This window comes from Bombina bombina, chromosome 3 (genome assembly GCF_027579735.1).
Source record: "Bombina bombina isolate aBomBom1 chromosome 3, aBomBom1.pri, whole genome shotgun sequence".
NCBI classification, from domain to species: Eukaryota; Metazoa; Chordata; class Amphibia; order Anura; family Bombinatoridae; genus Bombina; species Bombina bombina.
Window position 1 is genome coordinate 1,152,747,261 of NC_069501.1, and position 24,462 is coordinate 1,152,771,722.

Sequence of the window (24,462 nt, forward strand, 5' to 3'; positions counted from 1 at the left end):
AGATTATTTGTCTGCTTAATGGCATAATTGTATATGTGGCTATTAAGGCTTCTAAAATATTGATCTGTGGCCCCCATGTAGTAGGAAGCTGCCATCTCTGATATACATGAAACTGGGTAATATATACCATCAAGGCAGTTTTTACTCATTACATTCTGACAACCCCAACCAAGACACATGTTGGACACAATATTATATTGGGGAAGAACATGGAAGTGGGAGACTGTGGAAGGATCAAGAAACATTTATACATTATAACAGCCCAATGTAATAACTTATCAAGTGCTATATATATATTTAATGTATATTCAAAATAATGGCTTAAAGGTAAATCTAGTTTACATACCTATAAAAGTCTTGGAGTGTTGAATAATTTAACAAGATGTAAGGGAAAGTTGCTAAACTGTATCCAGGATCCTTCATATTAAGCCATTCAAGAACTAGGTAATCTAAGTGACACATCATGAAGTCTTCTACACTCCTGTAGCCTAAAGTAACTGAAACGTTTTCCAACACCTTGAAAGTACAAAAATAAATAAATAAAAAAAACATAAATTATGCTTATCTGATAATTTAATTTCCATCTGTGGGAGGAGAGTCCACTGTTTTATTCATTACTTGTGGGAATTAAGAACCTAGCCAACAGGAGGAGGCAAATACACCCCAGCCAAATGCTTAAATATCTCCCCACTCCCCTCCCCCCCAGTCATTCTGCCAAGGGAACAAGGAACAGTAGGAGAAATATCAGGGTATAAATGGTGCCAGAAGAATAAAATTAAATTTAGGTCCGTCCACAGGAGAAACGGGCGGGAGCAGTGGACTCTCCTCCAACAGATGGAAATTAAATTATTAGGTAAGCAAAATTTATGTTTTTCATCTTAATGAGAGGAGAGTCCACTGCTTTATTCATTACTTGTGGTAACAAATACCCAAGCTCTAGAGGATACTGAATGAACAAAACGGGAGGGTAAAAGGAGGCGGACCCTATAATGAGGGCACCACAGCCTGCAGAACCTTTCTCCCAAAAACAGCTTCCGCCGAAGAAAAAACATTGAATTTGTAAAATGTTGCAAAATTATGTAAGGAGGACTAAGTAGCCGCCTTACAAATCTGCTCCAGAGGCCTCCATCTTAACGGCCCAAGAAGATGCCACAGCCCTAGGTAAGTGAGCCGTAATCCTCTGAGGAGGCTTACGTCCCGTTGTCTCGTAGGTCAAACGGATAACGCTCATCAAAAAGACAGTGAAGTGGAAGAGGCCCTCTGCCCTCTACGCTTCCCTGAATACACGACAAATAAAGACGAAGTCTGTCTGAAATCCTTTGTGGCCTGAAGATAAAACCTCAAGGCTCGAACTACATCCAAGTTATGAAGTAACCTTTCCTTAGACGAAGAAGGGTTAGGACACAAGGAAGGAACTACTATTTCCTGATTGGTGTTATGATCTGACACCACCTTGAGAAGAAACCCCAACCCAGTGCGAAGCACGCTTATCAGTGTGAAAAAACAGGTAAGGGGGCTCACATTGCAAGGCGGCTAACTCAGAGACTCTGCGAGCCGAAGCAATAGCAAGAAGAAATAGAACCTTCCAGGAAAGAATCTTAATGTCAATCGCATGCATAGGCTCAAACGGAGCCCTCTACAAAACCTTGAAAAACAAATTTAAGCTCCAAGGAGGAGCAGAAGTTCTAAATACCGGTCTGATTCTAGACAGAGCCTGAACAAAGGACTGAATATCAGGAAGCTTCGCTAGCTTCTTGTGTAACAGAACAGATAAGGCCGAAATCTGTCCCTTTAAGGAATTGGCGGCAAGACACTTATCCAGACCATCTTGGAGAAAATCCAGAATCCTGGATACCCTAACCTTGTGCCAGGGATATCCACGTTCCTCACACCAGGATAAATAGGTCCTCCACACCTTATGATAGATGCGACAAGTGACCGGTTTCCTGGCCTGAATAAGAGTATCAGAGAATCGAGATTTTGGAGAAAAGGACCCAGAACCAGCAGATCTCTGCGACAGGGTAACCACCATAGAGGAGACGACACCCCCACCAGATCCGCAAACCATGTCCTCCGTGGCCACAAGGGAGCAATCAGAATGGCCAAAGCTTGCTCCTGTTTGATGCCGGCCACCACTTGAGAAAGAAGTGGCAACGGGGGGGAAATGTAAATTAGGTTGAACTCCCAAGGTACCGCTAAGGCATCTATTAGCTCTGCCTGGGGATCCTTGAACCGTGACCCGTATCTGGGTAGCTTGAAGTTGAGTCTGGACACCATGAGATCTATCTCCGGTGTCCCCCATCTGTTGCAGATTTCCGCAAACACCTCGGGATGGAGAGCACATTCCGCCGGATGATCTGGCACCCCAAACAGCTCCCCATCCTGATAGACTTGCATCCGTGGTCACAATCTCCTAAGATGGTCTCAAGAAGGATGTCCCCTGGGACAGCTGTCCCGGACGGACCCACCAAGAGAGGGATTCCCTCGCTCGATTGTCCAGAGAAATCTGCTGGGATAGATCTGAGTGATCGCTGTTCCATTGTCTCAAAATGCAGAGGTCTTAGATGGAACCTGGCGAAAGGAATGACATCTATACTGGAAACCATGAGCCCTATCACCTCCATACACCTGGCCACAGATGGCCTTGAGGAGGTCTGAAGGACAAGACAGCTGGACACAATCTTGGAACGTCTCTGATCTGTCAGGAATATCTTCATAGATATGGAGTCTATTATCATACCCAGGAACTCCACCCTGTTACTGGGAACCAGAGAACTCTTTCCCTCGTTTATCTTCCATCCGTGGGATTGAAGGAGAAGAAGAGGGGCCCTCGAGTGGCCCTCCACAAGACTTCAGGACAGAGCCTGAACCAGGATATCGTCCAGATAAGGAGCCACTGCAATATCTCTGGCTCTCGCCACCGCTAGCAGCGCTCCCAGAACCTTCGTAAAGACTCTTGGGGCAGTCGCCAGACCAAACAGTAGGGCTACAAACTGTGTTGGTCCAGAAAAGTGAATCTTAGGAACCTGAAGTGGTCCATGTAGATTGGCACGTGAAGGTAAGCATCCTTCAAGTCTATTGTTGTCATAAATTGCCCCTCTTGAACTAGGGGCAGAATTAATCTTGTTTAGGCACTTTAGGTCCAGAATTGTGCAGAACGTGCCCTCCTTCTGTGGGACCACGAAAAGGTTTGAATAGTACCCTAGACACCTTTCTGCTAGAGGTACTAAAACTATTACTCCGAGAGAGGAGAGATCCCTCATGCACTCTAGGAAGGCTTCTCTCTTCTCTGGTCTTGAGGATAGGTTTGTAGAAGGAATCTGCCCCTGGGCGGATGAGTCTTAAACCCTATCCTGTAAACCTGGGTGATAACCTCCAGAACCCAAGGATCCTGTACATCTCGCATCCATAGGGGGTAGAGATGGTCTGCCCCCTATGCGATCCAGAGACGGATCGGGGGCCGCCCCTTCATGTCGACTTTGTCTCGGCGGGCTTCTCGCTCTGCTTGGATTTGTTCCAAGATTGAGCTGGCTCCCAGGATCCCTTGGACTGCTCGGTTTTCACAGCAGGCTGCTGGCGTTGAGACTTGTCCAAACGAAAGGGGCGAAAAGCAGAGCCCTTAGGCTTAATCTTCTTATCCTGCAGAAGGAAAGCACCCTTGTCTCCCATGACCGTGGATATCATAGAGTCCAGCCCTGGACCAAAAAGAAGTTTCCCTAGAAAAGGAAGGGATAGTAATCTAGACTTGGAAGTCATGTCCGCAGACCAAGACTTTAACCACAGAGCCCTGGGGCTAGAACCGAGAAACCTAATGTCTTGGCATTCATGGGAATAACCTGCATATTAGCATCACAGATAATAGAATTAGATACCCTTAATCTTTTCCTGTATCTCCTCGAGGTGAGTCTCCACCTCGCCCATAGCTGAAAGCGTGTCACACCAGTAGGTAGCCGCTCCCGCCACAGCAGTGATCGCAGCTGCAGGTTGAAAGACAAACCCTGTGAGTTGAAACATCTTCCTCAACATGGATTCTAATTTTTTATCCATGGGCTCTTTGAAGGACAAGCTATCCTCGAGTGGAATAGTCGTCTGCTTCGCCAACGTGAAGATAGCTCCATCCACCATAGAAATGGCCCCCATAGCTCAAGCCGAGAGTCCGCAATGGGGGAACAGCTTTTTAAAAGAGGTAGAGGGAGAAAAGGATGAGCCAAGTTTTCTCCACTCATTCTTAATAATAGAAGCTATCTTCACGGGAACTGGGAAGGTCTTAAGCACCACCCTGTCCTCGTAAACCCTATCTAGTTTATGGATCGATGTTTTTTCCGGAAGTTTGGGCTCCAGAACCTCCAACGTAGCAAGCACTTAATTCAGTAAAAAGCGCAAATGCTCCATCTTAAACTTAAAATCTGGCTCCTCCGCAGCTGGAGGTCTAGAAGATGCCAATTTCGTCCCAGACAGAGCGCCCTCCGAAGAGTTGGAGGCGTCCTCATCAGCAGAGATATCCAACAGAGTAGATGACCCCTGGGACGAAAGGCTATGTCTTTCCCTTCGCTTGCGCTTGGCAAGGTGTGGTAATGCATGGAAGGCCGCAGAAACCGCCATTTGCAGCTGAGCAGCGAAATCTGTCGGCCAAGAGGCCCCTCCCGCAAGAGGATCAGTTGGGCCCTGGGGAGCTGCATATGTGATCGGAGATGAATGTAGGGAACGCACCTCGCAGGATGGAGAACCCTCAGAGGTGGACAGCTCAGTAGCGCTAAATATGTTATTCTTTTTAGATCTTGCAATCTTATAAAATAATGTGGAACACAGTTGAGCAGGCGGATCAACTTGCACCTCCTCACAATAAACACAGGTATTAGATTTAATTAAAGAGGGGGTATCCTATAGCATATCAGAGTCTTCCATAGCTTGCGTCTTTAATATGGACTAGATAGATTAAATGGCACCTTTATAAGCCAATGGCCAGGGCACTCACCACCTCCTATGACACGGACCACAGAAATACCGTTACGTCTCCCGCAATTGCCAATCAGGAAAGAGGAAGTTGAAGAGGCCACACCCGGTCACATGGATTGCCATGCAGGACCGCCCCTGCACTATAGAGAAACGCGCCAAAAAAAAAGGCCGCGCCGATCTACACCTAACTGTTCACACATTGCTAGAGCCTCATCTCACACATGACGAAGCATTAAACACAATAAAGATATTATGCATAAATGCCCCCTGTTCAATAATCCCCTTTCTAGGGATATTAACCCTGGATTCTATAAAAGGATAAAAGGAGACACACTGTGACCCTGTCTTCTTGCGTTACGATATATGTATAAATGAAACGATCTTACCAGAATCTATGCCGTGGAACAGGAACACGGCCCTTTAAGTGCGACAGGTTAGTAGCATTGCTCCTGACATGGACTTGAGTGCATAAAGCAGGCAGCGAAACTCGTCAACGCTGATTGCTTAAGGAGCTGTTAAATCTAAGTCGGGATGTTTTTGAAGAAAGACTCTCCCTGCATCTCCGGACTCTAACTTTCACCCATGCTCTCACTGAGAGGCTGACAAGACTACTTAAAACTCCAGTCCCATTTCGAAGAGTACTACCCTCCATAAGATACTACTCCGAATCTTCCGACACTTCTCTGCCAACCTCCTGTGACGAAAGGTAAAGAATGACTGGGGGATGAGGGGAGTGGGGGAGGTATTTAAGCCTTTGGCAGGGGTGTCTTTGCCTCCTCCTGGTGGCCAGGTTCTTAAGTCCCACAAGTAAGGAATGAAGCAGTGGAGTCTCCTCCCATTAAGATGGAAATACAAACATTTACCCCCTAGTGGTAGCCATAGGATTACTTGTAACAGAGAATGGGCCAAAATAGTAAGGAAACAGTGCTTATAGGGTCAGTAAAGTCAAAATTAAACTTTAGTGATTTAGATAAAACATGCAACTTTCCAATGTACTTCTATCATCTTATTTGCTTTCTTCACTTAGTTTCCTTTGTTAAAAAGCATACCTAGGAGCAGCAATGAAATACTGGGAACTAGCAGTTAATAGATGACTGCACGTGTGCCTCTTGCAATTGGCTTACCTGAGGTGTTCAGCTAGCTCCCAGTAATGCATTGCTGCTCCTTTCCAAAATAAATACCAAGAGAATGTTTCCTGTCTCTTTAAGATATATAGACAGCTGGATACACTAGAAAGTAAGCATTCTTACATTTTTTTTTTAGTTTTGATAAAGAACAAATCTGAATGTGATACTAAATGAGAGCTGTATTTAATAACTATTTAGCAAAATACAATACTTGCAACCCTTAACAGAAATATGTATATATAAATAGTTACAGGGAAAAATAAAAAAATCTTCTTAACGCAATGGAGTTCTAGATCTAATGTGTCTCACATATCATGAGTTACAAGAGGTTTTATCATCTCTTAAGCTTAAAGGGACATGAAACCCAAAAATGTTCTTTCATGATTCAGATAGAGAATACAATTTTAAACAACTTTCTAATACTTCTATTATCTAATCTGTTTCATTCTCGTGGTATCATTTGTTGAAGGAGCAGCAATACACTAATGGTTTCCAACTAAACACATAGGTGAGCCAATCACAATCGATATATATATGCAGCCACCAATTAACAGCTAGAACCTAGATTCCCTACTGCTCAGGAGCTTGCCTAGATAAAACTTTCAGCAAAGTATAACAATAGAAGGAAGCAAATTAAATAATAGAAGTAAATTGGAAAGTTGTTTAAAATCTTATTCTCTATCTGAATCATGGAAGAAATATTTTGGGTTTCATGTCCCTTTAAAGAGACATTGTGTCTAAAGTGCAAAATAGTGCTCACATGCAATGCTAAATTCCGGCAGCGGATTGCTGCTTGCCAGAGGTGGGCTGGGGAGAAAAGAGGCGAATATGTACAACCCAGTCCACGATTGCTTGATAAATCGAGCCAAAAGTGTTATCTGATAACATCATGAAACAATACACAAATGAGATTTCAGAATTTATTAAATGCCCTTTTGTACAAAATCACAAGCATTTTATGTATATATTTCACAAACATTTTAATGATCAGTTGAGATTTTTGCCTCACTCACCAGTGGCATTTGTAAGTGGGATCATAGGAAATAAGTAGCAGTAGAATAAAAAAGTAAAATAAGCTCACAAGAGAGCTAAATAAACATAAATTAAGTATTTCCTCACTGCACTGTTTGAAGACCAATGTACTCAGTGGAATCATTTACCTTTGCTGCTTCCAACTTCATTAACCCCATACTTCACTAAAATAGCTGCGCAGGACCCTTAATCTACACACAAGCACTCACATTTGAGGAGGAACGCCGTCTCTGCAAGATGTAAGGGACACTACTCTCAATACGGGAAGCACCGCTTCTCTGGCAGTCAGGGAGCGGGCAAGACCAACGGATCCACTGTGCCTCTGACACCAGCAATGCCCATCATCCCCTGATGGCAGCCCTGGGCTTGCATGCCAAGAGAGGCATCTGTGTGCCAGATTTGGCACACGTGCAAAAGGTTCACCATCACTGTCTTAATGGAATATCTTTACCTTAAGTTGTATTAATACAATTTAATATGTGATCTAACATAAGGGAAAGTCCACCAGGTATGTGTGAGGTTCCAGTCTCTCCACATTGTCTCCAGAAATTAGAAGCTAAAGGAAATATTGTACACACATTTGTGGATTAATGATTTTTTGGATTCTTTTTTCCAACCCACTACTTCTAGTGTATTATTAAACTCATGTTCCCATTTAGCTATGAAGGTGGGGTTTACATCTGGGTAACTACCTCAGTCATTTATAAACAACAGAATATGCTTTCTGGTTATTTCAGGTGAAATGCAGATATTTTCAAAAGGGCTCCAAGCTCTTGTAACGTGTTCTCTTTAATGATCGTGTAAAATCAAATGTCGGACATGGAAGTATGTAAACCATTTGTCTAGTGGAGGACCAATTTCTGCCTTGATCTCATTCTGTGTTTTAATAAGGCCCTTATTTTACAATGAGATATTAATCTTAGCAACATTGTTATAAATTGAAAAAGAATAATCATGAGTGGTGTAAGTGTTGAAATAGTACTAGATATTTTACTTGCTGTTTCGAAACCCTTTATGTGTCGGAGATAAGATTATTTAAATCTATCTCAGCAAGTCCTTAATCTCTTAGGAAGACAACAAATGTTGTCAATAAAAGTTGTGCCAAGGTTTAGATTCACTGGCCTAATTTCAGGCTATTATACGTTCCAAATGTGCAACCCAATAAAATTAAAGAGGTTAGGAACACCCAATTACCGTTATCATTGCTCAAATATAAGCAATTTCGAATTACTGGTTCATATGAATTGTTAAATAATCATTGCAAGGAGGTAAGATATTGTACTAGGATGCCAATTGGTAACCCCTGAAACAAATAAAGGAGTTTGGCCAAAAACATAATTTATGCTTACCTGATAAATTCCTTTCTCCTGTAGTGTGGTCAGTCCACGGGTCATCATTACTTCTGGGATATTAACTCCTCCCCAACAGGAAGTGCAAGAGGATCACCCAGCAGAGCTGCTATATAGCTCCTCCCCTCTACGTCAAACCCAGTCATTCGACCGAGAACCAACGAGAAAGGAGAAGCCAAAGGGTGCAGTGGTGACTGGAGTATAATTTAAAAATTTAGACCTGCTATAAAAAACAGGGCGGGCCGTGGACTGACCACACTACAGGAGAAAGGAATTTATCAGGTAAGCATAAATTATGTTTTCTCCTGTTAAGTGTGGTCAGTCCACGGGTCATCATTACTTCTGGGATACCAATACCAAAGCTAAAGTACACGGATGACGGGAGGGACAGGCAGGCTCTTTATACGGAAGGAACCACTGCCTGAAGAACCTTTCTCCCAAAAACAGCCTCCGAAGAAGCAAAAGTGTCAAATTTGTAAAATTTGGAAAAAGTATGAAGAGAAGACCAAGTTGCAGCCTTGCAAATCTGTTCAACAGAGGCCTCATTCTTAAAGGCCCAAGTGGAAGCCACAGCTCTAGTAGAATGAGCTGTAATTCTTTCAGGAGGCTGCTGCCCAGCAGTCTCATAAGCTAAACGTATTATGCTACGAAGCCAAAAAGAGAGAGAGGTAGCAGAAGCTTTTTGACCTCTCCTCTGACCAGAATAAACGACAAACAGGGAAGACGTTTGTTGAAAATCTTTAGTTGCCTGTAAATAAAATTTCAGGGCACGGACTACATCTAGATTGTGAAGAAGACGTTCCTTCTTCGAAGAAGGATTAGGACACAAAGATGGAACAACAATCTCTTGATTGATATTCCTGTTAGTGACCACCTAAGGTAAGAACCCAGGTTTAGTACGCAGAACTACCTTGTCTGAATGAAAAATCAGATAAGGAGAATCACAATGTAAGGCAGATAACTCAGAGACTCTTCGAGCCGAGGAAATAGCCATTAAAAACAGAACTTTCCAAGATAATAATTTGATATCAATGGAATGAAGGGGTTCAAACGGAACACCCTGTAAAACATTAAGAACTAAGTTCAAACTCCATGGTGGAGCAACAGTTTTAAACACAGGCTTAATCCTGGCCAAAGCCTGACAAAAAGCCTGAACGTCTGGAACCTCTGACAGACGTTTGTGTAAAAGAATGGACAGAGCTGAAATCCGTCCCTTTAAGGAACTAGCGGATAAACCCTTTTCTAAACCTTCTTGTAGAAAGGACAATATCCTAGGAATCCTAACCTTACTCCATGAGTAACTTTTGGATTCGCACCAATATAAGTATTTACGCCATATTTTATGGTAAATCTTTCTGGTAACAGGCTTCCTAGCCTGTATTAAGGTATCAATTACTGACTCAGAAAAACCACGTTTTGATAAAATCAAGCGTTCAATTTCCAAGCAGTCAGCTTCAGAGAAATTAGATTTTGATGTTTGAAGGGACCCTGGATCAGAAGGTCCTGTCTCAGAGGCAGAGACCAAGGTGGACAGGATGACATGTCCACTAGATCTGCATACCAAGTCCTGCGTGGCCACGCAGGCGCTATTAGAATCACCGATGCACTCTCCTGTTTGATTCTGGCAATCAATCGAGGAAGCATCGGGAAGGGTGGAAACACATAAGCCATCCCGAAGGTCCAAGGTGCTGTCAAAGCATCTATCAGAACCGCTCCCGGATCCCTGGATCTGGACCCGTAACAAGGAAGCTTGGCGTTCTGTCGAGACGCCATGAGATCTATCTCTGGTTTGCCCCAACGTCGAAGTATTTGGGCAAAGACCTCCGGATGAAGTTCCCACTCCCCCGGATGAAAAGTCTGACGACTTAGGAAATCCGCCTCCCAGTTCTCCACTCCCGGGATGTGGATTGCTGACAGGTGGCAAGAGTGAGACTCTGCCCAGCGAATTATCTTTGATACTTCCATCATTGCTAGGGAGCTTCTTGTCCCTCCTTGATGGTTGATGTAAGCTACAGTCGTGATGTTGTCCGACTGAAACCTGATGAACCCCCGAGTTGTTAACTGGGGCCAAGCCAGAAGGGCATTGAGAACTGCTCTCAATTCCAGAATGTTTATTGGCAGGAGACTCTCCTCCTGAGTCCATGGTCCATGAGCCTTCAGGGAATTCCAGACAGCGCCCCAACCTAGCAGGCTGGCGTCTGTTGTTACAATTGTCCAATCTGGCCTGCTGAATGGCATCCCCCTGGACAGATGTGGCCGAGAAAGCCACCATAGAAGAGAATTTCTGGTCTCTTGATCCAGATTCAGAGTAGGGGACAAATCTGAGTAATCCCCATTCCACTGACTTAGCATGCACAATTGCAGCGGTCTGAGATGTAGGCGTGCAAAGGGTACTATGTCCATTGCCGCTACCATTAAGCCGATCACCTCCATGCATTGAGCCACTGACGGGTGTTGAAAGGAATGAAGGACACGGCATGCATTTTGAAGCTTTGTTAACCTGTCTTCTGTCAGGTAGATCTTCATTTCTACAGAATCTATAAGAGTCCCCAAGAAGGGAACTCTTGTGAGTGGAAAGAGAGAACTCTTCTTTTCGTTCACCTTCCATCCATGCGACCTTAGAAATGCCAGTACTAACTCTGTATGAGACTTGGCAGTTTGAAAGCTTGAAGCTTGTATCAGAATGTCATCTAGGTACGGAGCTACCGAAATTCCTCGCGGTCTTAGTACCGCCAGAAGAGCACCCAGAACCTTTGTGAAGATTCTTGGAGCCGTAGCCAATCCGAATGGAAGAGCTACAAACTGGTAATGCCTGTCTAGGAAGGCAAACCTTAGATACCGGTAATGATCCTTGTGAATCGGTATGTGAAGGTAAGCATCCTTTAAATCCACTGTGGTCATGTACTGACCCTTTTGGATCATGGGTAGGATTGTCCGAATAGTTTCCATTTTGAAAGATGGAACTCTTAGGAATTTGTTTAGGATCTTTAAATCCAAGATTGGCCTGAAGGTTCCCTCTTTTTTGGGAACCACAAACAGATTTGAGTAAAACCCCTGTCCGTGTTCCGACCGCGGAACCGGATGGATCACTCCCATTAGTAAAAGATCTTGTACACAGCGTAGAAACGCCTCTTTCTTTATTTGGTTTGTTGACAACCTTGACAGATGAAATCTCCCTTTTGGGGGAGAGGATTTGAAGTCCAGAAGATATCCCTGAGATATGATCTCTAACGCCCAGGGATCCTGGACATCTCTTGCCCAAGCCTGGGCGAAGAGGGAAAGTCTGCCCCCCACTAGATCCGTTCCCGGATCGGGGGCCCTCAATTCATGCTGTCTTAGGGGCAGCAGCAGGTTTCCTGGCCTGCTTGCCCTTGTTCCAGGACTGGTTAGGTCTCCAGCCTTGTCTGTAGCGAGCAACAGCTCCTTCCTGTTTTGGTGCAGAGGAAGTTGATGCTGCTCCTGCCTTGAAATTACGAAAGGAACGAAAATTAGACTGTCTAGCCTTAGGTTTGGCTCTGTCTTGAGGCAGGGCATGGCCTTTACCTCCTGTAATGTCAGCGATAATTTCTTTCAACCCGGGCCCGAATAAGGTCTGCCCTTTGAAAGGTATGTTAAGTAATTTAGATTTAGAAGTAACGTCAGCTGACCAGGATTTTAGCCACAGTGCTCTGCGTGCCTGAATGGCGAATCCGGAATTCTTAGCCGTAAGTTTAGTTAAATGTACTACGGCATCCGAAATAAATGAATTAGCTAGCTTAAGTGTCTTAAGCTTGTTTGAAATCTCATCTATAGTTATTGAGTCAAGAGTCTCTTCCAGGGACTCGGACCAAAATGCGGCCGCGGCCGTGACAGACGCAATACATGCAAGGGGTTGCAATATAAAACCTTGTTGAACAAACATTTTCTTAAGGTAACCCTCTAATTTTTTATCCATTGGATCTGAAAAGGCACAGCTATCCTCCACCGGGATAGTGGTACGCTTAGCCAGAGTAGAAACCGCTCCCTCCACCTTAGGGACCGTCTGCCATAAGTCCCGTGTGGTGGCGTCTATTGGAAACATTTTTCTAAATACAGGAGGGGGGGAAAAGGGTACACCGGGCCTATCCCACTCCTTAGTAATTATCTCTGTAAGCCTCTTAGGTATAGGAAATACGTCAGTACTCGCCGGTACCGCATAGTATCTATCCAGCCTACATAATTTCTCTGGAATTGCAACGGTGTTACAATCATTCAGAGCTGCTAATACCTCCCCTAACAGTACACGGAGGTTTTCGAGCTTAAACTTAAAATTAGAAATGTCTGAATCCACTCTATTGGGATCAGAACCGTCACCTGCAGAATGAAGCTCTCCGTCCTCATGTTCTGCATACTGTGACGCAGTATCTGACATGGCCCTAATATTATCAGCGCACTCTGTTCTCACCCCAGAGTGATCACGCTTACCTCTAAGTTCTGGTAATTTAGACAAAACTTCAGTCATAACATTAGCCATGTCTTGTAATGTGATTTGTAATGGCCACCCTGAAGTACTCGGTGCTACAATATCACGCACCTCCCGAGCGGGAGATGCAGGTACTGACACGTGAGGCGAGTTAGTCGGCATAACTCTCCCCTCGTTGTTTGGTGAATGATGTTCAATTTGTACAGATTGACTTTTATTTAAAGTAGCATCAATGCAATTAGTACATAAATTTCTATTGGGCTCCACTTTGGCTTTAGCACATATAGCACAGAGATATTCCTCTGAGTCAGACATGTTTAACACACTAGCAATTAAACTAGCAACTTGGAAATACTTTTCAAAGCAATTTACAAATAATATGAAAATTGTACTGTGCCTTTAAGAAGCACAGAAAAAAAGTTATGACAGTTGAGAAAACAATAAACCGGAGAAACTATAACATCAAATTCTTTCCGGTAAAAACACAATTTAGCAAAGGATTGCCCCCATTAGTAATGGATAACTAACCCTTAAATAGCAGAAAAAATGTACAGAATATAACGTTTTTTATCACAGTCAAGCACAATCTCACAGGTCTGCTGTGAGTGATTACCTCCCTCAAAATAACTTTTGAAGACCCCTGAGCTCTGTAGAGACGAACCGGATCATGCAGGGAAGAAAACAGACTTGTGACTGAATTTTCTGATGCGTAGCAAAAGCGCCAAAATAGGCCCCTCCCCCTCACACACAACAGTGAGGAAGATCAGTAAACTGTCTTAAATTAAATAAAACGACCGCCAAGTGGAAAAAAACAGTGCCCAAAACAATTTTTCACCCAGTACCTCAGATAATTAAACGATTTAACATGCCAGCAAAACGTTTAACATCAAATAAATGAAATGTCATTAGAAAGCCTGTTGCTAGTCGTTCCCACTGCAAGTTAGGCTAAGAGTCTTATGCATACAGTATTATCCCAGTGAAGTGCCATTCCCCAGAATACTGAAGTGTAAATATACATACATGACAGCCTGATACCAGTTGCTACTACTGCATTTAAGGCTGAACTTACATTATATCGGTATTGGCAGTATTTTCTCAGTCAATTCCATTTCTCAGAAAATAATATGCTGCTACATACCTCTTTGCAGGTGAACCTGCCCGCTGTCCCCTGATCTGAAGTTTACCTCACTCCTCAGATGGCCGAGAACAGCAAGATGATCTTAACTACGCCGGCTAAAATCATACAAAAAACTCAGGTAGATTCTTCTTCAAATTCTACCTGAGAGGGAACAACACACTCCGGTGCTGTTTTAAAATAACAAACTTTTGATTGAAGATATAAAAACTAAGTATAATCACCACAGTCCTCTCACACATCCTATCTATTAGTTGGGTGCAAGAGAATGACTGGGTGTGACGTAGAGGGGAGGAGCTATATAGCAGCTCTGCTGGGTGATCCTCTTGCACTTCCTGTTGGGGAGGAGTTAATATCCCAGAAGTAATGATGACCCGTGGACTGACCACACTTAACAGGAGAAATCATCATTTTAGCAGCATTAATAAGTCCCATCCAGGACAAATGTCTCTTCTGATGCGAGGACTGTAACATATGAATACTGTCTGAGATTATAAAGTTAGTATTAGATTTAGCATAACTCACTTCTGTAGGGGCAGTATTGATATTCATAAGAACTGATTTATTAATATAATTGGAAAAGTTAGAAACCCATTCATAACCCTGAAGAATCTTCAATAAGGTGGGGAGGGACACAATTTGTCAACATAAAGAAAGCATTTGTAAGACAAGGTACCAACAGTTATTCCTTTAGGTTCAGGATTAGCTCTCATTTGCGTTGCAAGAACCTCAAATGTCAAGTGCAATCAAAAGTGGAGACAAAAGGCATCCTTGTCTGGTGCCATTAGTGATAGAACATTTTCTAGATAATATCCCATTTACTGACCTTAGCCCACTTTGCTTCTCCTTTGTTTACACTTAAATTATCAGGAATGCAGAGGCTAGCTTAGTGTCAGCCTATCCCAACATCCAGGCACACCAATATAACAGAGCATTAACAAGGCATCTAGATGAGCAAGTGATCCACACAGTGCAACACTGACAGCCAACTTGTCCTGTCAGTGCATTTAGTATAGAAAGGTAAAAAAGATCAGCATAGTGTTGCATAATGAGCTCTGAGGATACAATGCCAGGAGTCCTTGCAACCACTCTAACCAATAAAGCCCAAGGAAATGAATCCTTGTGCACTGCCACGTCCACTGAGTGATCTTGCTTCTGCCATGGAGTTCAGCTGCTCTCAGTGCACACCTCAAAATGCAATGTAGGTCTGGAATATTGATCTGAACCGCGGAAAACGTAATTGCTGGCAACTCAGAAGAAGAAGCCAAAAGTACAGTGCCATACTGCAATGCAACAAAGTCCCATGGCGGCTATGCGGGAGTTATGGTGGGAGGTCAGAACTGCCTCAATAAAATCCCCAGAATACTGCAGCTATTTGCAAGATACAGATCAAAAGAAGTAAAAACAGCTTATACAACATCTACAAGTTCCATATACAGATGCCATAGAAGGTCAAGGATATTTTGCAGATAATTCTAGAATCTGTTGCAGCACACAATAATGTAGCCAAACATGGCAACAGCCTACAAGTTCTCCTGCACCCCTGCTTACTTGTTTATGAGTGCCACATTCTGATTACCTGCGCAGCATGCTGTTAAGATATAGTTTTAACACACGTGATCTTAGATAAATGATCGAAGACTCATTATAATTCACTGTTTGCAACTGTCACCCTAGAAGTTGAGAGGTACTTGCCTTTTTGATGAGTTGAGGCTCCAGTCCATTTTCCTTCACTGACTGACAGATAGCAAAAAGAGCCTGCTTCTCACAAACAGCGCTACAACGCATGATTACAGATATCAGCATTAGCAAAGTAGATTTCCTGTTATATTGTTCGTCCAGGAGCTCATCCGGGTCATGGCCAGCACGTGACTACAAAAACATGAGGTCATTTTCAGTGTGTATACTATACACCAGTATACTAAAACAATTCCATATATTTTAATTGCTTAAAAAAGCTATGATAAAGACTCAAGTACCAAGTAGCGCATTCCTTCTTGCACCTTCAAATACACATTATCAAAAGCTTTTTGTTGTGGTTTAAGAGGAAGGGGCTGAGATTTAATATCCTGGAATAGCCTGTATATAAAAGAATAAAGAATTGTTAGAAGAAAAATCATTTTTGGATCATAGCACCATTAAAAACAAAGGCACAGTTATTGTCTGTTCCTAGCACTCACATAACATAAAACAGAGCTTAATAAAATGTAAGCAACACTTGCTACTTGGTTTAAGAAATAAAGCAGAACACTGGAATGAAAAGCCTATTGCCTTTCTACTAGCATTAATGCTAAAGGGACAATACAGAAAACATTTAATTTCATAGAAAATGTTCAATAACAAGTAGTAACAAAAAAACATAATTTATGCTTACCCAATGAATTAATTTATTTCATAATGGTGAGAGTCCACAATCCATTACTCTTGGGAATTACTCTTCTCTACCACTAGGAGGAGGCAAGGATTCCCAAACCCAAAGAGCTCTGTAAAACCCCTCCCACCTCACATATACCTTAGTCTAAAGTATAGCCAAGCAAAGTGAGGTAAGAAAAGGGAATAAGAGCCACAAAATGAGCAGGGGTAAAAGATGTGCTGAAGAAAAAAAGCTAGAAGTAATAATAATATAAAGAGAGGGGTTTTAAAACATCTTTTTTCCCCTAAGAAATTAAATCCATAAACCCAATAATTTTCTTTTTTTTTATGCACTTAAAATAAATCAAACAGGCAAACAATCAAACAGACAGAGCTGCCTGAAGAATATTTCCACCAAAGGCTGCTTCAGAAGAAGCAAAAATATGAAAATGGCAGAATTTCGTGAAAGTATGCAAAGAAGCTGCCTTGCAAATCTGATCAACTGAGGTCTCATTCTTGAAAGCCCAAGTAATCCGCTCCGGTGGAGGCTGAACTGACTCCAAGTAAGCCACATGAATCAAAAGTTTCAACCAAGAGGCCAAAGAAAAAGCAGAAGCTTTCTGTCTAGCGCAAGTAAAAAGAATGAACAAACGAAAAATTTGTCTAAAGTCCCTAGTAGTATCAATGTAATATTTCAATGCCCTAACAACATCCAAAGAATGCAAAGATCTCTGGAAAGCATTTTTAGGATTAGAACACAAAGAAAGAACAACAATCCCTCTGCTACTGTTGTCAGAAGAAACAAAAAATCAAATGATGACGGTTAAACAGCCTTATCCAAGAAACATAATTTATGTAAGAACGTACCTGATAAATTCATTTCTTTCATATTAGCAAGAGTCCATGAGCTAGTGACGTATGGGATATACTTTCCTACCAGGAGGGGCAAAGTTTCCCAAACCTTAAAATGCCTATAAATACACCCCTCACCACACCCACAATTCAGTTTAACGAATAGCCAAGAAGGAATTGGAATAATTGTGCTTTATACAAAAAAATCATAACCACCACAAAAAAGGGCGGGCCTCATGGACTCTTGCTAATATGAAAGAAATGAATTTATCAGGTAAGTTCTTACATAAATTATGTTTTCTTTCATGTAATTAGCAAGAGTCCATGAGCTAGTGACGTATGGGATAATGACTACCCAAGATGTGGATCTTTCCACGCAAGAGTCACTAGAGAGGGAGGGATAAAATAAAGACAGCCAATTCCTGCTGAAAATAATCCACACCCAAAATAGTTTAATGAAAAACATAAACAGAAGATTCAAACTGAAACCGCTGCCTGAAGTACTTTTCTACCAAAAACTGCTTCAGAAGAAGAAAATACATCAAAATGGTAGAATTTAGTAAAAGTATGCAAAGAGGACCAAGTTGCTGCTTTGCAAATCTGATCAACCCAAGCTTCATTCCTAAATGCCCAGGAAGTAGAAACTGACCTAGTAGAATGAGCTGTAATCCTTTGAGGCGGAGTTTTACCCGACTCGACATAGGCATGATGAATTAAAGATTTCAACCAAGATGCCAAAGAAATGGCAGAAGCTTTCTGGCCTTTTCTAGAACCGGAAAAGATAACAAATAGACTAGAAGTCTTTCGGAAAGACTTAGTAGCTTCAACATAATATTTCAAAGCTCTAACAACATCCAAAGAATGCAACGATTTCTCCTTAGAATTCTTAGGATTAGGACATAATGAAGGAACCACAATTTCTCTACTAATGTTGTTGGAATTCACAACTTTAGGTAAAAATTCAAAAGAAGTTCGCAACACCGCCTTATCCTGATGAAAAATCAGAAAAGGAGACTCACAAGAAAGAGCAGATAATTCAGAGACTCTTCTGGCAGAAGAGATCGCCAAAAGGAACAAAACTTTCCAAGAAAGTAATTTAATGTCCAATGAATGCATAGGTTCAAACGGAGGAGCTTGAAGAGCCCCCAGAACCAAATTCAAACTCCAAGGAGGAGAAATTAACTTAATGACAGGTTTTATACGAACCAAAGCTTGTACAAAACAATGAATATCAGGAAGATTAGCAATCTTTCTGTGAAAAAGAACAGAAAGAGCAGAGATTTGTCCTTTCAAAGAACTTGCGGATAAACCTTTATCTAAACCATCCTGAAGAAACTGTAAAATTCTCGGAATTCTAAAAGAATGCCAAGAAAAATGATGAGAAAGACACCAAGAAATATAAGTCTTCCAGACTCTATAATATATCTCTCTGGATACAGATTTACGAGCCTGTAACATAGTATTAATCACAGAGTCAGAGAAACCTCTTTGACCAAGAATCAAGTGTTCAATCTCCATACCTTTAAATTTAAGGATTTGAGATCCTGATGGAAAAAAGGACCTTGCGACAGAAGGTCTGGTCTTAGCGGAAGAGTCCACGGATGGCAAGAGGCCATCCGGACAAGATCCGCATACCAAAACCTGTGAGGCCATGCTGGAGCTATCAGCAGAACAAACGAGCATTCCTTCAGAATCTTGGAGATTACTCTTGGAAGAAGAACTAGAGGCGGAAAGATATAGGCAGGATGATACTTCCAAGGAAGTGATAATGCATCCACTGCTTCCGCCTGAGGATCCCGGGATCTGGACAGATACCTGGGAAGTTTCTTGTTTAGATGAGACGCCATCAGATCTATTTCTGGAAGCTCCCACATTTGAACAATCTGAAGAAATACCTCTGGGTGAAGAGACCATTCGCCCGGATGCAACGTTTGGCGACTGAGATAATCCGCTTCCCAATTGTCTATACCTGGGATATGAACCGCAGAGATTAGACAGGAGCTGGATTCCGCCCAAACCAGAATTCGAGATACTTCTTTCATAGCCAGAGGACTGTGAGTCCCTCCTTGATGATTGATGTATGCCACAGTTGTGACATTGTCTGTCTGAAAACAAATGAACGATTCTCTCTTCAGAAGAGGCCAAGACTGAAGAGCTCTGAAAATTGCACAGAGTTCCAAAATATTGATCGGTAATCTCACCTCCTGAGATTCCCAAACTCCTTGTGCCGTCAGAGATCCCCACACAGCTCCCCAACCTGTGAGACTTGCATCTGTTGAAATTACAGTCCAGGTCGGAAGCACAAAAGACGCCCCCTGAATTAAACGATGGTGATCTGTCCACCACGTTAGAGAGTGTCGTACAATCGGTTTTAAAGATATTAATTGAGATATCTTTGTGTAATCCCTGCACCATTGATTCAGCATACAGAGCTGAAGAGGTCGCATGTGAAAACGAGCAAAGGGGATTGCGTCCGATGCAGCAGTCATAAGACCTAGAATTTCCATGCATAAGGCTACCGAAGGGAATGATTGTGACTGAAGGTTTCGACAAGCTGAAATCAATTTTAGACGTCTCTTGTCTGTCAAAGACAGAGTCATGGACACTGAATCTATCTGGAAACCCAGAAAGGTTACCCTTGTCTGAGGAATCAATGAACTTTTTAGTGAATTGATCCTCCAACCATGATCTTGAAGAAACAACACAAGTCGATTCGTATGAGATTCTGCTAAATGTAAACACTGAGCAAGTACCAAGATATCGTCCAAATAAGGAAATACCACAATACCCTGTTCTCTGATTACAGACAGAAGGGCACCGAGAACCTTTGTAAAAATTCTTGGAGCTGTAGCTAGGCCAAACGGCAGAGCCACAAACTGGTAATGCTTGTCCAGAAAAGAGAATCTCAGGAACTGATAATGATCTGGATGAATCGGAATATGCAGATATGCATCCTGTAAATCTATTGTGGACATATAATGCCCTTGCTGAACAAAAGGCAAGATAGTCCTTACAGTTACCATTTTGAACGTTGGTATCCTTACATAACGATTCAATATTTTTAGATCCAGAACTGGTCTGAAGTAATTCTCCTTCTTTGGTACAATGAAGAGATTTGAATAAAACCCCATCCCCTGTTCCAGAACTGGAACTGGCATAATTACTCCAGCCAACTCTAGATCTGAAACACAATTCAGAAATGCTTGAGCTTTCACTGGATTTACTGGGACACGGGAAAGAAAAAATCTCTTTGCAGGAGGTCTCATCTTGAAACCAATTCTGTACCCTTCTGAAACAATGTTCTGAATCCAAAGATTGTGAACAGAATTGATCCAAATTTCTTTGAAAAAAACGTAACCTGCCCCCTACCAGCTAAGCTGGAATGAGGGCCGCACCTTCATGTGGACTTAGAAGCCTGGCTTTGCTTTTCTAGAAGGCTTGGATTTATTCCAGACTGGAGATGGTTTCCAAACTGAAACTGCTCCTGAGGATGAAGGATCAGGCTTTTGTTCTTTGTTGAAACGAAAGGAACGAAAACGATTATTAGCCCTGTTTTTACCCTTAGATTTTTTATCCTGTGGTAAAAAAGTTCCTTTCCCACCAGTAACAGTTGAGATAATAGAATCCAACTGAGAACCAAATAATTTGTTACCCTGGAAAGAAATGGAAAGTAGAGTTGATTTAGAAGCCATATCAGCATTCCAAGTTTTAAGCCATAAAGCTCTTCTAGCTAAAATAGCTAGAGACATAAACCTGACATCAACTCTGATAATATCAAAAATGGCATCACAGATAAAATTATTAGCATGTTGAAGAAGAATAATAATATTATGAGAATCATGATCTGTTACTTGTTGCGCTAAAGTTTCCAACCAAAAAGTTGAATCTGCAGCAACATCAGCCAATGATATAGCAGGTCTAAGAAGATTACCTGAACACAGATAAGCTTTTCTTAGAAAGGATTCAATTTTCCTATCTAAAGGATCTTTAAACGAAGTACCATCTGACGTAGGAATAGTAGTACGTTTAGCAAGGGTAGAAATAGCCCCATCAACTCTAGGGATTTTGTCCCAAAATTCTAATCTGTCAGGCGGCACAGGATATAATTGCTTAAAACGTTTAGAAGGAGTAAATGAATTACCCAATTTATCCCATTCTCTGGAAATTACTTCAGAAATAGCACTAGGAACAGGAAAAACTTCTGGAATAACCACAGGAGATTTAAAGACCTTATCTAAACGTTTAGAATTAGTATCAAGAGGACCAGAATCCTCAATTTCTAAAGCAATTAGTACTTCTTTAAGTAAAGAACGAATAAATTCCATTTTAAATAAATATGAAGATTTATCAGCATCAATCTCTGAGACAGAATCCTCTGAACCAGAAGAGTCATCAGAATCAGAATGATGATGTTCATTTAAAAATTCATCTGTATAAAGAGAAGGTTTAAAAGATTTTTTATGTTTACTAGAAGGAGGAATAACAGACATAGCCTTCTTGATGGATTCAGAAACAAAATCTCTTATGTTATCAGGAACATTCTGAACATTAGATGTTGATGGAACTGCAACAGGTAATGGTACAGTACTAAAGGAAATATTATCTGCATTAACAAGTTTGTCATGACAATTAATACAAACAACAGCTGGAGGAATAGCTACCAAAAGTTTACAGCAGATACACTTGGCTTTGGTAGTTCCAGCACCAGACAGCGATTTTCCTGAAGTATCTTCTGACTCAGATGCAACGTGAGACATCTTGCAATATGTAAGAGAAAAAAACAACATATAAAGCAAAATTGATCAAATTCCTTAAATGACAGTTTCAGGAATGGGAAAAAATGCCAATGAACAAGCTTCTAGCAACCAGAAGCAAAGAAAAAAATGAGACTTAAATAATGTTGAGACAAAAGCGACGCCCTTAATTTATAGCGCCAAATAAGACGCCCACATTATTTGGCGCCTAAATGCTTTTTGGCGCCAAAAATGACGCCACATCCGGAACGGCGACATCTTTGGCGCAAAAGAACGTCAAAAATGACGCAACTTCCGGCGACACGTATGACGCCGGAAACAGAAAAGATTTTTTGCGCCAAAAAAGTCTGCGCCAAGAATGACGCAATAAAATGAAGCATTTTCAGCCTCCGCGAGCCTAACAGCCCACAGGGAAAAAAAGTCAAATTTTTAAGGTAAGAAAAATAATTGATTCAAGTGCATTATCCCAAATATGAAACTGACTGTCTGAAAATAAGGAATGTTGAACATCCTGAGTCAAGGCAAATAAATGTTTGAATACATATATTTAGAACTATATAAACAAAGTGCCCAACCATAGCTTAGAGTGTCACAGAAAATAAGACTTACTTACCCCAGGACACTCATCTACATGTTTGTAGAAAGCCAAACCAGTACTGAAACGAAAATCAGCAGAGGTAATGGTATATAAATAAGAATATATCGTCGATCTGAAAAGGGAGGTAAGAGATGAATCTCTACGACCGATAACAGAGAACCTATGAAATAGACCCCGTAGAAGGAGATCACTGCATTCAAAATAGGCAATACTCTCCTCACATCCCTCTGACATTCACTGCACGCTGAGAGGAAAACCGGGCTCCAACCTGCTGTGGAGCGCATATCAACGTAGAATCTAGCACAAACTTACTTCACCACCTCCATAGGAGGCAAAGTTTGTAAAACTGAATTGTGGGTGTGGTGAGGGGTATATTTATAGGCATTTTAAGGTTTGGGAAACTTTGCCCCTCCTGGTAGGAATGTATATCCCATACGTCACTAGCTCATGGACATGAAAGAAAAGTAGTTTAATGTCCATTTAATGCATAGGTTCAAAAGGAGGAGCCTGCAAAACCCTTAACACCAAGTTAAGATTCCATGGAGGAGAAATAGATAAGAGGTTTAATACAAACCAGAGCCTGAACAAAACTATGAATATCAGGAAGATTAAAGATCTTTCTGTGGAACAAGACTGAAAGAGCAGAAGTCTGCCCCTTCAAATAACGGGCAGCTAGACACTTATCTAGACCATCTTGCAAAAACTGCAAAATCGTAGGAATATTGAAAGAATGCAAAGAAAAAACATATATACACAAAGAAATAAAGGCTTTCCACACCTTTTGATAGATTTCCTAGTTACAGGCTTACGAGCCTGAATCAAGGTTTCAATCACAGAATCAAAGGACTAAGTGCTTTTATTTCCATGCCATCAAGTTCAGAGACTTAAGATCCGGATGGAAAAATGGACCTTGGGACAGAATGTCTGACCACAGAGGCCATAAAGGGACACTGCACATCTGAAATAGATATGCATACCAAATCCTGAGGGGCAATCAGGATTACAGACAACTTCTCTAGCCTTACCTTGGAAGTTACTACGGGAAGAAGTACTAGAGGTGGAAAAAGATAAGCAGGCTGAAAAGGCCTGAGGATCTCTGGACCTCGCAAAGTACCTGGGAAGTTTGTTGTTCAAACAAGAGGCCATCAGATCTATCTCTGGAAGACCGCAAAGATCCACAATCTGATTGAACACATCCTGGTGAAGAGACAACTCCCCTAGATGCTGAGATTGACTAATGAGAAAGTCTGCCTCACAATTTTTCACTCATGGAATATGCGTTGCAGAGAATAGACAAGAATTTGTTTCTGCCTATGTGAGAATCCGAGACACCCCCATCGTTGCCAGGGAACTGTGACATTGTCTGGAGACAAAGATGAGACTCCCTTTTCAACAGATGCCAAGCTGGAAGAGCCCTGAAAATTCCACTGACTTCTAGAAAATTGATTGGTAACCTCAACTCCCAAGGATCCCAAACTCCTTGTGCTGCCAGAGATCCCAAACAGCTCCCCAACCTGAGAGATTTGCATCTGTAGTGATCACAGTCCAGATAGGATGAGCAAAAGAAGCCCCCTGAATAATAACTTGATAATCATCCTGCCACCAAGTTAGAGACGGACTTTTACTGGGATCCAAAAATATCTTTTGAGACAGCTGAGTATAATCCCTGGACAATTGACGCAGCACACAAAGCTTAAGAGACCTCATGTGAAATTCAGCAAATAGAATTGCATCTGAGGCTGCAATCATGAGCTTGAGCCAAGATGTTGTCCAAGTATGAAAACACTGCCATACCCTGAGACCTGATTACAGACAAAAGGGCACCCAGAACATTTTCAAAAAGCCGTGCAGAATAGTCGGAATGGT

General features: G+C 41.8%; 1 protein-coding gene across 1 annotated transcript in view; it reads right to left on the bottom strand.

Annotated features, from left to right (window-relative positions):
* Positions 1–24,462, bottom strand: part of ATM (ATM serine/threonine kinase) — a 925,848-nt gene that overhangs the window by 537,437 nt on the left and 363,949 nt on the right. Inside the window, exons 23-25 of the mRNA XM_053708547.1 lie at positions 16,020–16,119; positions 15,736–15,912; positions 347–516 (exon numbers count right to left, since the gene is read on the bottom strand). Coding sequence (XP_053564522.1) covers positions 347–516; positions 15,736–15,912; positions 16,020–16,119 — 447 coding nt within the window. The remainder of the gene's footprint in view (positions 1–346; positions 517–15,735; positions 15,913–16,019; positions 16,120–24,462) is intronic.